The following is a 16,567-nucleotide window of genomic DNA, read 5'->3' on the forward strand; positions in this document are numbered from 1 at the left end:
TTTGAGGCTATACTTTAAAAGGCATAACCTACGATTAATTTTTTAGGCCTCAATCTGGTTTACAGTCTATCATAGTTTCTTTTTTGCCTGACCTGACATTTTTAAAAGTCTGGTCTAACATGAAAGCCTACTTAAAAACTTTATTAATATTAAAATATTTAAATGTTATATTTTACATTAAAAAAAATGATTTTTTTAACTAAATGATTTAAAAAAAATATAAAACAAATACAATTTAAATCTTAAAAAATGATTTTTGGTTTAAAAAAATAGATTTTGTACTGAAACAAATGCACCAAATTATTATATTTGAAACAAATATAGAATGACTATTGAGTGATTGCCTAATAGAAGAATAAAATCCTTATCGACCTCTTTAAATAAGTAAACTTTAAAAATAATCTAAACTTAACATTTTTATTAAATAGACCGGAGTAGACTACCAAACCCCACGAGAAGAACTAGCTATTAACATCTCTACTCGTGAAATAAAAAATTAAAATGATTATTATCAAAATGAAACAACTCCACCGAAAGTGAAAAACCCCAAACTAAAACTATTTTTCATTGCGTCGCAAACGCAAACACATTGACTGCAATGTCATTTCCTGTATTCAGATTAAGGTACGCTCTCTCTGTTCCCACTCTCAATTTTCTTCCATTCTCCACTTTCCTTCTTCGATTATACTCTCAACCTCTTCCCTCATTCATTCCCAATGTTGACGACGCCGTTTCATCGTTCAATCGAATCCTCTCTATCAACCCTACTCCACCAATCTTCGAATTCGGTAAAATTTTAGGTTCCCTTGTTAAGATGAATCATTTCCACACTGCTATTTCATTTTCACAACAAATGGAACTCAGAGGAATTCAACCTAACATTGTTACTTTAAGCATTTTGATTAATTGTTTCTGCCATATGCATCAACTCAATTTTGCATTTTCTGTATTGGGAAAGATTTTTAAGCTAGGTTATCAACCAAATACTGTAACATTGACTACACTTATCAAAGGTCTTTGTCTTAACGGCGAGGTTAAAAGAGCACTGCACTTTTGTGATGATGTTATAGCAAAGGGATTTCAGTTGAATGGATTTAGTTACGGGACATTGATTGACGGATTATGTAAAACAGGAGAAACAAGAGCTGCTGTGAAATTGCTTCGAATGATTGAAGGATTATTGGTTATGCCTAGTGTGGTAATGTACACAACAATTATTGATAGTCTTTGCAAGGATAAACTTGTGAATGATGCCTATGATTTATATTCTGAAATGATTGTCAAGAAAATTTCTCCTAATGTTGTTACTTATAGTAGTTTAATATATGGATTTTGTATTGTGGGTCAATTGAAAGAAGCAGTTGGTTTGTTCAATGAAATGATGTTGGAAAACATCAACCCTGATGTTTATACGTTTAATATATTGGTAGATGGTTTATGTAAGGAAAGGGAGGTGAAAAAAGCTACGAATGTGTTAGCTATGATGATAATAAGTGGAGTGAAACCTAATGTTGTTACTTATAGTTCTCTGATGGATGGGTATTTTTTAGTCAATGAAGTGAACAAGGCCAAAGATGTATTCAAAAGTATGGCGCGATGGGGAGTGATTCCTAATCTTCAAAGCTATAATATTATGATTGATGGGTTATGTAAGCATAAAATGGTGGATGAAGCTGTGAATCTCTTTGCAGAAATTCATTCCAAAAATATGATTCCTGATACAGTAAGTTATAATTCCCTTATTGACGGACTTTGCAAATCGGGGAGAATCTCTGATGTTTGGGATCTTATAGATGAGATGCAAGGTAGAGGTCAACCATCTAATGCGATCACCTTCACTTCCTTAATAGATGCTTTGTGCAAAGCCCATAATCTTGACAAAGCAATTGCATTATTTACTAAAATTAAGGACCGGGGAGTTCAGCCAGATGTGTATACATACACAGTACTGATTGATGGATTGTGCAAAGGTGGAAGACTTAAAAATGCACTAGAAATTTTTAGGATACTTCTAATTAAAGGTTATCATCTAGATGTCTTGACGTATACTGTTATGATCAGTGGCCTTTGTAAAGAGGGCTTGTTTGATGAAGTATTGGCCTTACTGTCAAAAATGGAAGATAATGGTTGCATTCCTGATGCTATAACTTATGAAATAGTTATTCTTGCTCTATTTGAAAAAGGAAAGATAGATATGGCAGAGAAACTTCTTTGTGAAATGATTGCTAGAGGTCTATTATAAGAGTAAAACTTGGTGAGATGTTTTCTAGTTACAAATTATGTTATTTGAATTTTCATGACTACCATCCTGGCTTTATTTTATTTTCCTGCAAGCATAAAAATGAAGATCGACTACACAGTGGGTGTTAGGATATAGATGAAGATAATTAGTTACAAAAATTAGTTAACTATTTGTTTACTTAAGCTTATCTTGCCTAAAAAATAAGTTATGGAATTAGAAATGGGTATCAGTTGGGCTACATTCTGTTTAGTTTTTATTAAAGCCAGATGATGCTAGGTTCATATTGTTATTGAAAGAATATTAGCTTTTGATTTGTGTTTTTTTTTTTTAGTCTTGACATATTGCACCTGCAGTCTGTTAATATCAGCTAACATTTTATAAGTCTGTTGGTATTCAGTAAGTTGGGCTGTTACTGCTATAGCCAGCTATGAATAATAATACCAAAATAGAATAATAATAACATCTCTCAACATATATTAAGCTGATACCACATTGATGCCCATTAGAATATAATCAAATATGGACATTGATTCTTTCTTAATCTTCTGGTTCTTTCATGCTGTAATATGATAATTTTTTATTGGTGTCCTACAATAATATTCTTTTCACGCAGTGTGGATACTTGGCTCTTATGATATTAGCAACTAGAGGGGGTGTTACTTGTCGCTTGAGATCCTCAGGTCAGATTAATAGCTGCAAAAGTTACTCTGAGCGTTTTTGCTTTTAATCTAGTTGCGAATATCATCCCATCTTCATGATTTATCTTTTTTATTGCAGATTTTTCTATTCTGATGTCTTGAGATCACAGCAATTTTGTTCACAGGCTCTTGAGTATGGTCCTGTCCAATTGTAAAGCTTGATTAACTTCCAGGTTTATTAATTATAGCTTCAATGAAATTGTGTTCTTAGTCCTACCACTTATATGTGAAACTAATGCTGCTCATCCTTGCCCTTTGTATTGAGGCTCTGATTAGTTTATAATATCAAATAAATTGTTTCCGTTGTTGGGTGTCTAAAGCAAGTTACTCTCTAGAAGCCCAATTTTTAATTTGTATAATTTTTTTTCTTATAAAGTTCAATGGCCCGCGTTCTATTTAATAGCTGTTGTCTGTTGTTTCTGAATAAAAAGGTCAGTGATAGTGCGATTATATCAGTCAGCCGCTTAATCAAACATGTTCATGTACTTATCCTGTATTGTTTACTCTTCCACCCCTTCCTTGTCACTTTAGTTGCAACGTCCAGCTTCTTTGCCTGCAATGTTATAAGTAAATAGAGTATTTTCACTCAAAAGAAAGTTACATTATTAGATATATCATGATCGAGTGTTTAGTAATGGAGGTAAAATTAAACTAGAACTAGAGGTATTCATGAAGTGTGTATGACGAACATTCAAACCTTTATATCGACTTATATATATGAGAGGTTAGTCAGCCCAAAGCGCATTTGTTTTGTAGAAAAAAGATAGATTTGCAAGTACTAGTCCACGTGGATAAATATAGATAGCGGCACTAATGCCCTCTGTTGAAATAGCATACAGTCAACTAAAAATTGGACCTAAAATGTTAACAAGGATAAAACAAATTATAGTCTTGTTGATACTTCAGTAAGGAAAGTAATGACAGCTCCAATCAGAATTCGGAAGGAGAGCAGCAGTTCAGCTTAAGATAGAGGGTCCTAGAGTGTGGTTCATGCCTTCCCTTCTCGACATTAATTTTTCCATGGTTAGTTGTTCTTGTATTATCAGAGTACTTGCTTGCTTCTTGCTCTAGATAATTTTTCTTCCTGTTGAGTTTCTTTAAATAAAATGGCAGTGTACAAGCTCATGAGATGCTCTTCTAACATGAGTTGTCAACTTCATCTTTTCTCGTCGAAAGATGTGAAACCTACTGCTCTCCTTATGTGCAGGTTGACGACATAAAAGATAGCTCGAGTATAATTGGATAAAAGCCAAAACTTCATGCTAGATACAGTCCTTGATGAGTCTAAAACAACCAACCACATAGCTCGAGTATAATTGAATCAAAGCCAAAACTTCATGCTAGATACAGTCCTTGACGAGTCTAAAACAAACAACCACGGTGGAGGAATACAGAGAGATGTTTGAACTTATCTCTGCACCGTTACATCACGTGGAAGAGGAACTTTTGAATGGACGGAAGGATGCAGTGTGTGCAGAAGTATGTTCGCATAGTTCTGGTGGAAGAGAAAAACACGTTGGGTAAAGGTGACGATGGGCTTGTCCGTGTTTCATAGATAATTCAGCTTCTTTTGGGTAGCTATCCTCTTGTTACTGCATGGTTTCAAACTGATAAAGACAGGGCAAGTTTAGCCATGGGAACTTTTGTTTCTCTGCGATTCATCTTATCTACTCTTTTCAGATATTTATTTTTATTGGTATTAATTCTTACTATCCCTCTTGATTGAGAATGATAGAATGACTAACTAATTAGTATTTGGATTGCTTTATCTCTTTTTCATTCATCGTCTTTTTTAGTGTCTCATATAACAGACCAAGCTTAAAACTAATAAGTATTTGGATTGTTTTATCTCTTATTTTTTATTCTCTGTATGTACCCCAAGTTTTAGAAAAAAACTAGATTTCAATTTATATTTTATGGATGTTACTTTTGGCATGTTTTGATTGATTGTAAGGAAACTGATTTTTCAGTTGTACAAGGGAGACATTCCTTTGGCAGAACTTGCTCTAAGTACTAAAGTGTTTTTGTTATTTATTTTTTCCTCTACTTAGGGACTAACACATGGTGTAATGAATCTAATGACTAATGATATCATTCTATTTTCACTATATGCTTCTATTTCACAAAATTGTAGACGTTCATTGTAGACAATAAAGAAATAAAGTAAAAGGAAAGATTGATTAAAGAAAGAAAGTGAGAGAAGTTTTTTCTTGTTCGGTTCGAGTGAAAATGAAAAGAAAGTTATTGGTAAGAATGATATATTTTTATTCAACGACAGAAGTACTCTTATATATATAAAATAATATAAATTTTTTAATTATATAAATAATGGTTTAATGAATATGCATTGTCAGTGTAAAACTATTTATATTGATATATAACAACAACCATTGATTGTATAGTTATTAAATGATTCAACTTTACTGAATCACATTTTCAACAAAGATCCGAACATTCTCTAAACTCACAAAATTGTGGTTGTTCATTGTAGACGATAAAGGAAATAAAGTAAAAGGAAAGATTGATTAAAGTGAGGAGAAAATGAGTGGAAAGTGAATAGAAAATGGGTGGAAAAAATGATATATTTTTATTCAACGACAAAAGTACTCTTATATGTAAAATAATATACATTTTTTATATATATAAAAAATATTTTAATGAATATGCATTATCGGTATAAATAATTTTACATTGACATATAAAATCAATAATTGATTGTATAGTTATTAATTGATTCAAGTTTACCGAATCGCATTTCAACAAAGACCCAAACATTCTCCAAACTCACAAAATTGTGGTTGTCTATTGTAGATAATAAATGAAATAAAATAAAAGGAAAAATTGATTAAAGAAAGAAAGTGAGGGGAAAATGAGTAGAAAGTGAACAGAAAGTGGGTGGAAAGAATGATATATTTTTATTCAATGACAAAAGTCCTCTTATATATAAAATAATATACATTTTTTATACATTTGAATACATGATTATATATATGTATTTAAAAAATAATCATCAAAAACAAAACTTTATTTAAACAATGTGAATAGTATTTTGAAAGAAAAAAAAAAGACATCGACAATGGTGGATAAAAATAGTGAACAATATTATATACACTATTTTCATTTCACGATAATTGACTCATTGAATTATTTTACAGATTAAAAAAAATGAATAAAGTAATTTTATACAATACTTTTTCTTAACTATTCTTATCAAGTATTTGTTCATTTTATCACCATTAATGTAAAGGATACAATAAGATGATACTAGAGTCTATTGTAAAAATATACTTCAAAAAATTTTAAGTTCCATATAGATTAAAAATAAAACTTTAAAAGAGTTTATAAAAAATAAAACCTTAAACCTATAGTTTTACAACAACTAATTAGATCCAATATAAATATAAAAACTTAAAAAAAAGAAAAGAAAGTGTATTTTCTTAAAAGACAATATAACGTTCATTTGCTTCCTATGGCTAATTGGAGCCAAATAAAGAAAAAATGAAAAGAAGACATGTAAGTGCTGTAAATTAAGTGAAAGTCAAATCAAAATTAGTTGAAATCATTATGAAAAGATGAGCCCTCATAACGTAAAATTCTTAGATTTTTACGCTATTTTAAATTACATATAAAAAGAAGCATATTAATTATTCTAAACATATATAGCAAAAACAACCTAAATTATCACATTCAATTGATTAGTCAGTTGGTAACATCATTTACATTGTTTGTATTAATCTACTTAAAATAATTCTTATTTGAATTAGGTATAATTTTAAAAGAATAATTAAATGTGTTGATTTTAATAATAATAATAATAATAAGAGTTTTATTTAGTTAAATATTCTTATTAATTGTAATTAATTGAAATATTTGATGATTTGAGAAAAATAATAATAAATAAAACATTTATTTTGAAGCATATTTTATCTGTTACATGATGTTGATATTTTTAGGTAACATTTTTATTTTACAATTGGTTGAAAGGGAATAATAACTCTTCAAAATAGATGTAGACTTTTTGATTCTTATCTCGCCATTCTAAGCTTTTGAATACTATCAAAACGTATGAAATTTTAATTGAAATTCATTACTAAATACTACTTGAAATGGATGGATGTGAAGTTTTAACTTGTTATGATATATATATATTTTTCATGTATCCGTGGATTTTTCAAGTAACTATGTGTGGAATAAGGATTAGAATTTTCTCTACTCTTTTTTTTTAAGCTGCTAATAACTTTTAAAAAGAAAATATTCTTAATACAAGGATTACTAACAAATAGAAATACAAAAGCTTTTTATACAAAAACAAACAATCAAAATTCAACTACAACTTTACAACTCAATCATATCGCCGAATCAAGATATAACCACCCTCTAAAAATTTGATTGTTATAAAATATAGTAATTTTATACAATACTCTATAGTATTAATTGACATGAAATTAAAGTAATTTATTTGCAATTATTTATATTTGATGTATACTTATAATTATTTGACAATTAATATTTTGTAAAAGTACATATTTGTCAAGAATCTAAAGTCACTGTCATATATCAAATATTATATGAATCTTACTATGAGAATATTGAATTATGATTCCCACACAAATTGTAGATTAAGGCCTAATTGATGGATGACTTAATTATTTCCCTTAATCCATCTCTGAATCCTCCCTTGACTCTAAACTCAAGCCAAATTGTTGGAGAAGTGAAAAGGTGTTAAAGTTAGCAGGACCATTAATATTTGTTAATCTTTTGATTTATGGATTACAAGTTATATCTATAATGTTTGTTGGACATCTTGGTGAATTGCCGCTCTCTGCTGCCTCTGTTGCCACTTCTTTTGTCACTGCCACTGGTTTCAATGTTATGGTGAGTTTAAGATTATTTTTAATTGATTACTTATTTGTAGCTTAACTCATTTCAATTTTGTTGGTTACATCATTTTTTTTAGTTACACTGAAATATAAACTCAATTTACGTGAACTAACTGATTTTACGTAAGTAACTTGTTTTGGTGTAACTGAAAAAACAGAGATCTGATTAACAACCTTTAAAATAGACGCAAAATGTGTAACTGTGTGAATGTACAAATATTTTGTTAATTGTATTGAAAATGGGTGAAATAGCCTAAAAAATGATGAATATGGTTCAAAATTTGAAGGAAATATATCTAACTAATTTTTGTTTATATTTTTAAAATGGAGTTTGTTTTGGTGAAAATATAGTCAGGAATGGCATGTGCATTGGATACCTTATGTGGACAGTCATATGGAGCAAAGCAGTATCACATGTTAGGCATACTTATGCAAAGAGCAATATTCATTTTGATGATTGTTTGCATTCCAATATCAATTATTTGGGCAAACACAAATTCTATTTTCATTTCATTTCACCAAGATCCTGAAATATCTGCAGAAGCTGGAAAGTATGCAATGTTAATGATTCCAAGCCTATTTGCTTATGGTCTTCAACAGTCCCTTAATAGATTTCTACAGACTCAAAATATTGTATTTCCATTGATGGTGATTGCTAGTATAATAACTTCACTACATGTTCTTTTTTGTTGGATTATGGTTAACAAGACTGGACTTGGAAGCAGTGGTGCTGCTGTTGCAAATTCTATGTCTTATTGGCTCAATGTTATTATGCTTATACTTTATATCAAGTTTTCTTCTTCTTGTAACAAAACATGGACTGGATTTTCCAAAGAGGCATTGCACAATATTCCTATGTTCCTTAGGCTTGCAATTCCTTCAGCTGTTATGGTTTGGTAATCACATTCTTTGATACTATTTTGAATTAGGTGTTCAGTAAATGATTACTTAATTGTCATATTCATGCACCAAACTTAATTAACTATATATTTGAATTGCATTAACCATCCAATTTGTTACTTTTTCAATTCCTTGAGATTTTTTTAATGTTGGATCCATTTGTTATTATGATCACAGCTTGGAAATGTGGTCATTTGAGTCTGCAGTTATCATTTCAGGTCTTCTTCCTAATCCAAAGTTGCAAACATCAGTGCTATCCATCTGGTTGGTTCTATAATTAAAATCATTTTCAATTTCAATGTTAATTACTTCACATTATTGTTTTTGATGTTTTTAAACCTATTAATTGTTGGTGATTTGGTTTTGTCAGTTTGAGTTCAGCATCAATTGTTTGGATGATCCCCTTTGGACTCAGTGGAGCAGTAAGGTTAGTATTAATTTCTTATGCTTTTGTGTGTGTATATATATATATATATATTTTCCCACCGCTGTCACAAAATCAGTGGTGGAGAAACTCGGTAGACATAAAGTGTAAATATAAAATTTTAGAGCAGTAAGAATATCAATGCAATTTTTTAAAGGTTAGGAAATACTATAGAGCCCTCCTTAATTGGGGGCCTTGTGCCAATGTTTGGGTTGCAAAGATTGATTGTCGGCCTTGGATAAATATATGTGTGTGCGCGCGTGCGCATGCGAGTAGTTTGTATTATTGCTTGAATAATTGTTGCAGCATTCGCGTTGCGAATGAACTTGGAGCTGGTCAACCAATGGTTGCACGTATGGCCGTATGCATCGTTGTTGTGATCGGAATTATTGTGAGCATGGTAGTTGGAACGGTTATGACGGTTTTACGCAATATATGGGGCTATGCTTATACCAGTGAAATTGAAGTGGTTAAACAGATTGCAAAAATGATGCCAATTCTTGTTGTATCCAACTTTTTAGATGGACCACAATGTGTTCTTTCAGGTTTCTCATATTTTATATCTTTGAAATAAAAAATTGATATATATTATTTCTTCATTTTATGAAATATGTGATGATTCTTGCAGGTACTGCTAGAGGATGTGGTTGGCAGAAAATTGGTGCTTATGTCAATTTGGTGTCATACTATTTGGTTGGGATTCCAGCTGGCATTGTAATGACTTTTGTATTTCATATTGGTGTCAAGGTAACAAAATAATCTTTAACTTTTAATTTTGATCTGTTTAAGTTTTGTTCGTTTTAATAAGAGACAATTAAATCAACATGATTTCATTAAACATGTGCTAATAAGTACTTAATGTAGGGACTCTGGTTGGGAATGATATGTGCACTCACAGTTCAAGTGTTTTCTTTAATTATCATTATAATACGCACTAATTGGGAGAAAGAGGTGAACTTCTTCATTTTTCTCATTGATTTTATAAGATCATTAAATAATCATGTGTGATCCATTAATTGGTTTATTTTTATGAATCCTTTTATATTCAGGCACAAAAGGCTACAGATAGAGTCTATAATTCAGTAACACCAGAAGAATGAAAATTTGACACTTATTATCATTTTATCTATCTATATTTATCTTCAATATTAATGTGTATTCTAAATTTGAATAGATCATATGCAAATATTGTGTTTATGTGATGCTTTTTGTAAAACTTAGCTTTCTCTCTTATTTTATTTGTTATTAATAACTCATTAATAGATTTAGACCTGTACAATGTGTGAGTGAATAGAATATATAAACTGATTAAGTTTTTAAAAATGTTAGATACATACAATTATACCTTTTATCAGATAAAATGATTTGTGGTTTAAGTTGATTAAATAATTTGAAAGTTGGTAAAGAAAGATTCTTGCTTCAATTCATTCTTTCAATTCCTTTCATAGTGAATTCCTTCATTTTTATCAATTCTTTCCCTTGAAATATTTGGTAGAATGGAATAAATTCCCTAATTGTATGAACTGTGGTGTTTGGATATGAGTGTTAGATTGTTAGTAGTTGGTGGAACAATTAATTTCATATGTTGAACTTTGTTGTTAGCCTCACTAGTTTGGTTGTTTATTTCTTTCAATACTCGTGTTGCATTTACAAAAATAAATGTTAAGAAAAATTTCAGACATAAAAAAAAACACAAATGTTCCTAATCCTACTTTAGGTATTATGCTGTCAAATAGTATACTTATAAAATTATTGAGACCATTGTCATTTTAATTATTCTATATACTTAAACGAATTCAACTTATATAACATTCAACTTGCATTCTTAAACGAATTTTGAATTATTTTCTGGAAATAGAATGATAAGTTTAACCAAGTTGAACACATAATAATGCTTAGGCTAAACAACATTTGCGGTCACTTAACTTAATTTCAGTTAACATTTTAGTCTTTTATATTTTTGTGTTTTTTTTTCTTCGATTTGATCATTTATTTTAATTTTAAGTGACAATTTGATCATTTATGTTTTAAAATGTCAACAATATTATCTTTTTTTATACAAAAATTCAAATTCATCAAAATTTTCAAAGAAAACCCATAAAATTAATTATCATCTTCAATATAATGCAGATTTCATCAAATTCATAACTTAAAATTTCAAATAAATTCATATTTGAGTTATGCATTTGATGAAATTTGCATTATATTGAATATAATTATTAATTTTATGGATTTTGTTTGAAAATTTTGATGAATTTTTTGAATTTTTCTAAAAAATAAAAATAATACTATTGACATTTTAAAAGATAAAAAATCAAATTATCGCTTAAAATTAAAATAAATGACCAAATCAGAAAGAAAAAAAAAAAGATAAAAGACTAAAACGTTAACTAAAATTAAGTTAAACGATTACATGTGCTATTTAGCCTAGCGATTAATACAATCATACATTTGTTAAATTATTTGTGTTGAGTGAAATCCAATTCAATTGTGGGACTTGTGAAAGCGTCGAAATATTCCGCTTTTGTTCTTTGCAAGTGTTTGAGGTAAAAATATAAGATTAATTTCTATGAATCAATGCATCAAATCACATAATATATCTAAAATGTTTAGATATGATGATAGGAGTCTCTTTTAGTTTAATCAAAATCTCAAGTTTAAATTTGAGTTTAGATATATTGTAATCTCAAAACCTTTAGAACGAATACGAGATGGAGTTTGAGATCTATTTTACATTATCATTCAATAAAAAATCACCATTACGTCGTGTCACACAATTAACTTTAAAATATTTATTTTTCTAAAAGTGAAATAATTTGACAAAATATATTATTTTTATTAGACACGCCGGTGCAACACTAAAAAATATATAAAATATAAAATGAATTGAATTATTCCTTTTTATAAAACAATTTCAATTATTCCAGTATATATATTATTAGTGTATTATATTAATAATACACTAGTAATATTATTCTATTTAACTATTTTTTTCAATTATATTTTATTATATATGTATATATTAAAATAGTTAATAAAAAGAATAATTTTTTTCACAAAAGAATCTTATATATAGAAAGAGAAGTAGTATTATAAATTTACTTGTAGTCATTATCATAAATGTCCTAAGATGCGGTTTTTTTTCTTTTCGTGTAAATTATTTCATATCCAAGTATTATTTTTGAATATCAAATATGAATCTTTTTTTGTCAGAGATTTAAATTATGATTCCCACACAATTGTAGAGAATTATCTTTAATGGTTAACTTGGTATAAAAGGAAAGTCATTATATATGGTTTCGATGTTATGGTGAGTTTCCTTTCCATTTAGTTAAGATTATTGTTAATTGATTACTTCTTTGCATAACAACAATGAACTTATTTTGAGGTGGGTGTGAGATGTGAAGCTTCTATAGTTTATATTACAATTATAAATAAACATGTATTTTCAAAGAAATAGGTCAGGTTTGTGACAAAATTGATGTATTTTGAAATGAAGTTTGTTTTGGTGAAATTACAGTCAGGATATGCACTGGATGCCTTGTGTGGGCAGTCTATAGTTATACTCAGATAGTTAATATCGAAAATTAAGAGTCGTAATGTATATTTTATTTTTATTTATTTAATTAGAAACGATTTTTTTGTAAGAAAATTTTATAAATACTATTAATAAATTTTTGACATTAAATTAAAAAATTATAGTTAAGTCAAATTTATTGAGATTGCGCTTGCGCTGATTTAGTTTAGGAATCTTAAATTAGTTATAAAAGTTTTTATTTTCAAAAAAATAAATTTATTTTCTTGAAAGTCACTCATATTTTATTTTAATCTTTTTAATTGTGTATGAAAACTATCACTCATATTTTTTTAATAATATATTTTATAATGAAGATCACTCATTTTATTATAAAATTTTATTACACAACCACTATTCTTATAAACTAAAAAAAATATAAATATTAAAATTATTATTCTAATCAGATTAATACATTTATAGACTATAAATATCACTTTGAAATTTTTTTAAAAAATTTATATTTAATTTTTTTTTTTACAAATTACACCCACACAACTAACAGTTTATATTATAGTCTAATGAAAAATTGACACATTTGATACTTTATGTCTTACTTCATGACTTAATATATGTATACTTATGGTTAGTTTAGAAGTTTTAGTTTAGTGGTGACAAAAGTTGGTATTATCATCTCCACAAATTGTGATCACCTTCGCACAGCACAACTACTTTAAATTATTATCCTCCCATTTTGGTTAGAAATTATTAAAAAAAATTAATAAAAAAGTTAAACCATACTTAATTAACTAGGTAGTTCAATTGATTAACACTAAATAAATTTTAAGAAGAGGTATCGAGATCAAATGTAGAAAATTAATGTAATTACTAATTTATTAATATTTATATATATAAAAAAGTTAATTTTTTTTTTACTTTTAAAAAATAGTTAACTAACTTATTAATGAGAGTTGTAAATTTTCGCCTTGTTTAACTTAATTTTGATCTTGATAAAATCAAATACAGATTCCAAATATGCTAGTTTCTTGAAAAATTAAAATTGCAAGTTTTCAAATTGATGAGAGTCTGCAAAATGCTTCAGTAGAATCACTAAAATCAACTACAAACAAACAACAATAGTCTCAATAATTTTATAAGTACAATTAGGCAGCAGAATACCTAAATTAGGAATGGAACGTTTTTTGCCCCAAAACATTTACGGCTAAAAAAAACAATTGATAAATATGTATCAAATTGTTATTATAAATTAACTTGTACTTAACTGTCATTTATGTTATAATTAACATTGTGGTTATTATTAGCACATAAAATAAATTTATAACTGAAAAATAAATCATATAATAGTTAACTTTATGGTATAGAATTAAATAATCAATAAAATAGTTAAATTGATTTTCTGTATGGACCCCAAATTTTAGAATATGAACTAGATTTCAGTTTATATTTTATGGATGTTACTTTTGGTATGTTTTGATTGATTGCAAGGAAACTAATTTTTTAGTTGTACAAGCCTACAAGGGAGACATTAATGTATGTACCCCTAAAGTGTTTTTGTTCTCTCTTTTCCTCTGCTTAGGGACTAATGCGTGGGGTAATGAATCTAATGACTAATGATATTATACTATTGATTATATGATTCTATTTCAAGTTTACTTAATCACATTTTCAATAGAGATTCAAACATTCTTTAAACTCCTAAAATTGTGGTTGTACATTGTAGATAATAAAGGAAATAAAGTTAAAGGAAAGATTGATTAAAGAAAGAAAGTAAGAGGAAAATGAGTGCAAACTGAAAAGAAAGTGAGTGAAAATAATGATATATTTATATTCAACGAAAAAAAGTTTTTTTATAAACAAAATGATATACATTTTTTTTATATACATAAAATAAGGGTTTAATGAACATACAATATAAATAGTTTTACATTAACATGTAACACTAATCATTGATTGAATAATTATTAATTGATAAAAATTACAATAATGAGATAAAATAATAAAATTAATGACTCATATTATCTTACCGTGTAAAATTGATTTACACCATTTTCTCTATATATAATATATTATATTGATAAGTATAAATACATGATTATACTTATACATAGTGTATTTAAAATATAAAGTAAATTGGGAAATAATCAAGTCATGTGACTTTGTACACGTCCTTGAGGGATCTACATAATAATGCTTAATACATTCATACATTTGTTAAATTGTTTGTGTTGATTTGGCAATTTTTAGCTATTTGCAGAATGTGTTAAGGATATCTCAGATCATATTTTAAAATTCACAATAGGCTGAGAACAAAATATTGAATAACCATGAATATTACTTTAAACTATCGACCCATAAACATTAAACTCATTTTATATTTGCCAATGTTATATAAGTATAACCTAAATCAAATTCCTAAAGGTTTTATATATACATTCTATTTTGATATGTTAACAATTCAGATCTATGCAAATTATAAAAAATAATTATTATAATAATAAAAATCAGATATATCTAGTTTTTTTTTCAATGTACTTTTGAACAAAATTTCAGGTCTTTCACTTTATGTCGTGTGGCATGGGTCATACATTATTAGTTTGTGTACAAAACACATTAACTAATGGTTGTGAATGTGTTATTTCCAAAAATGAGAAGCTATTAATTCGACATTAATTTAAAGTATGAGAAAAAAAATTGGATGCAGAATGAATTTGTAACAAATATTTTTTACAACCAAAACCACATTCGTAACATTAAGCCTGATGATTTACTCTTAATCAGTTTCGTCTCCTCCAAATATGTTCTTCATCCTCGCTGGTTGGTTGTACTTTCTGATGTTTAGTATTGCACTTTAGGCAACTCGTATTTCTTGCATAGTTATAGAAATCACATCTACAAGAAGCAATAGATGAAATTAAATGAAGTATCTTTTTTTAATTGCAAATTTGCAATAAGATGCCCGGAATGGGGGAAGAAATACATTTAAATTGTGTGCCCTCACAACCTCTGAATGCACGCAATCACGCCGTGTTGGTCATCCGATCAAGATTAGAGAGTTTAAATTTTAATATTTTTAAGATCAAAAGTTTTGTAAAAACAAAAATCAAATCTGCATTAAAATTATGACCAGCCGATCTTGATCGGACAACCAAAATGCATGTAATTGCATGTAATCCAAATTCAAGAAAAACAATGGACTTACTTTGGACAACTCCAATCACCAGGATATTTCTTGGGACTCGGGTTTGGCTCTTCGCAACGGAAACACTTGACTTTACTCGCAAAATTCATGAAATCACACCTGAAAATTACATAGAAAAATTCGTGTAAAGAAAAAAGACTTTTTGTCTATAATGAAGAAAAAAAGGTTTTTATGGTTTGGAGAAGAGAAAGACTTACTTAGGACAACTCCAATCCCCAGGATTTTTCTTGGGCCTTAACTCAGGACACTGCAAACACTTGACATTACTAGCAAAGTTCATGAACCCACACCTACATACACAGGAAAACTCATTATACTTTAACTAACAAGTCAAATCCCGCATATTGATTCTTTTCCATAGGGTAATGATAGGATGTTATTAATCATCATAATGTAATATAAATTTTGCTCTTGTTTGTAACAATGTTGTGAAGCTCCTTTTAGCTAAAATCCAAAGATGTTTGTAATTGTATATAGAAGATTAAGAATATTTTATTTTTTTGCATATGTGACAGTCATCGTAGGACACAAAAGGAGTGGTTGACATAAAATCGACTCATTTGCTAACGTACAAAACAAAATCTAAAAATATTTCAGTGGGAATTTCATTATCAGAGAAAATAGGAGGCTTACTGTGGACATGTCCAATCTCCTTTTTTCTTTTGAAACTCATTCGTGTTGTCGACGCT

General features: G+C 28.3%; 3 protein-coding genes across 7 annotated transcripts in view; 2 read left to right on the plus strand and 1 right to left on the minus strand.

Moving 5' to 3' along the window:
- Positions 1-493: 493 nt before the first annotated feature.
- LOC101512051 (uncharacterized) lies at positions 494-4,719 on the plus strand. Of its 4 annotated transcripts, none has more exons than XM_012719259.3 (4): positions 494-2,254; positions 2,856-2,922; positions 3,020-3,963; positions 4,148-4,719. In XM_012719259.3, the coding sequence occupies exon 1, from the start codon at positions 599-601 to the stop codon at positions 2,240-2,242; it is 1,644 nt and encodes a 547-aa protein (XP_012574713.1). In that variant the 5' UTR covers positions 494-598; the 3' UTR covers positions 2,243-2,254; positions 2,856-2,922; positions 3,020-3,963; positions 4,148-4,719. The 4 variants fall into 4 exon arrangements, with proteins under 4 accessions (XP_012574713.1, XP_073220459.1, XP_004512723.1 ...); XM_073364358.1 differs by having other exon boundaries at positions 3,020-3,113; positions 4,117-4,719; XM_004512666.4 differs by having other exon boundaries at positions 3,020-3,113.
- Positions 4,720-7,485: 2,766 nt separating this feature from the next.
- Positions 7,486-10,360, plus strand: LOC101503698 (protein DETOXIFICATION 16-like). Of its 2 annotated transcripts, none has more exons than XM_027337524.2 (8): positions 7,486-7,815; positions 8,151-8,716; positions 8,898-8,984; positions 9,091-9,147; positions 9,451-9,689; positions 9,773-9,891; positions 10,009-10,095; positions 10,194-10,360. In XM_027337524.2, the coding sequence occupies exons 2-8, from the start codon at positions 8,178-8,180 to the stop codon at positions 10,242-10,244; spliced, it is 1,179 nt and encodes a 392-aa protein (XP_027193325.1). In that variant the 5' UTR covers positions 7,486-7,815; positions 8,151-8,177; the 3' UTR covers positions 10,245-10,360. The 2 variants fall into 2 exon arrangements, with proteins under 2 accessions (XP_027193325.1, XP_012574698.1); XM_012719244.3 differs by having other exon boundaries at positions 7,488-7,815; positions 8,172-8,716.
- A 4,929-nt stretch (positions 10,361-15,289) lies between these two features.
- LOC101511736 (uncharacterized) overlaps positions 15,290-16,567 on the minus strand; it is a 4,896-nt gene continuing 3,618 nt past the window's right edge. Inside the window, exons 6-9 of the mRNA XM_073364157.1 lie at positions 16,512-16,562; positions 16,076-16,168; positions 15,879-15,977; positions 15,290-15,568 (exon numbers count right to left, since the gene is read on the minus strand). Coding sequence (XP_073220258.1) covers positions 15,454-15,568; positions 15,879-15,977; positions 16,076-16,168; positions 16,512-16,562 — 358 coding nt within the window. The 3' untranslated portion in view covers positions 15,290-15,453. The remainder of the gene's footprint in view (positions 15,569-15,878; positions 15,978-16,075; positions 16,169-16,511; positions 16,563-16,567) is intronic.

This window comes from Cicer arietinum, chromosome 8 (assembly GCF_000331145.2).
Source record: "Cicer arietinum cultivar CDC Frontier isolate Library 1 chromosome 8, Cicar.CDCFrontier_v2.0, whole genome shotgun sequence".
NCBI classification, from domain to species: domain Eukaryota; kingdom Viridiplantae; phylum Streptophyta; class Magnoliopsida; order Fabales; family Fabaceae; genus Cicer; species Cicer arietinum.

Bases quoted from the DNA above. Each gene is read 5' to 3' on its own strand.
- LOC101512051 (XM_073364357.1), top strand. From the start codon at position 599: ATGTCATTTCCTGTATTCAGATTAAGGTACGCTCTCTCTGTTCCCACT.
- LOC101503698 (XM_012719244.3), top strand. From the start codon at position 7,729: ATGTTTGTTGGACATCTTGGTGAATTGCCGCTCTCTGCTGCCTCTGTT. The intron at 9,892-10,008 runs GTAACAAAATAA...TACTTAATGTAG, and splicing joins TATTTCATATTGGTGTCAAG to GGACTCTGGTTGGGAATGAT. The intron at 10,096-10,193 runs GTGAACTTCTTC...TTTTATATTCAG, and splicing joins GCACTAATTGGGAGAAAGAG to GCACAAAAGGCTACAGATAG.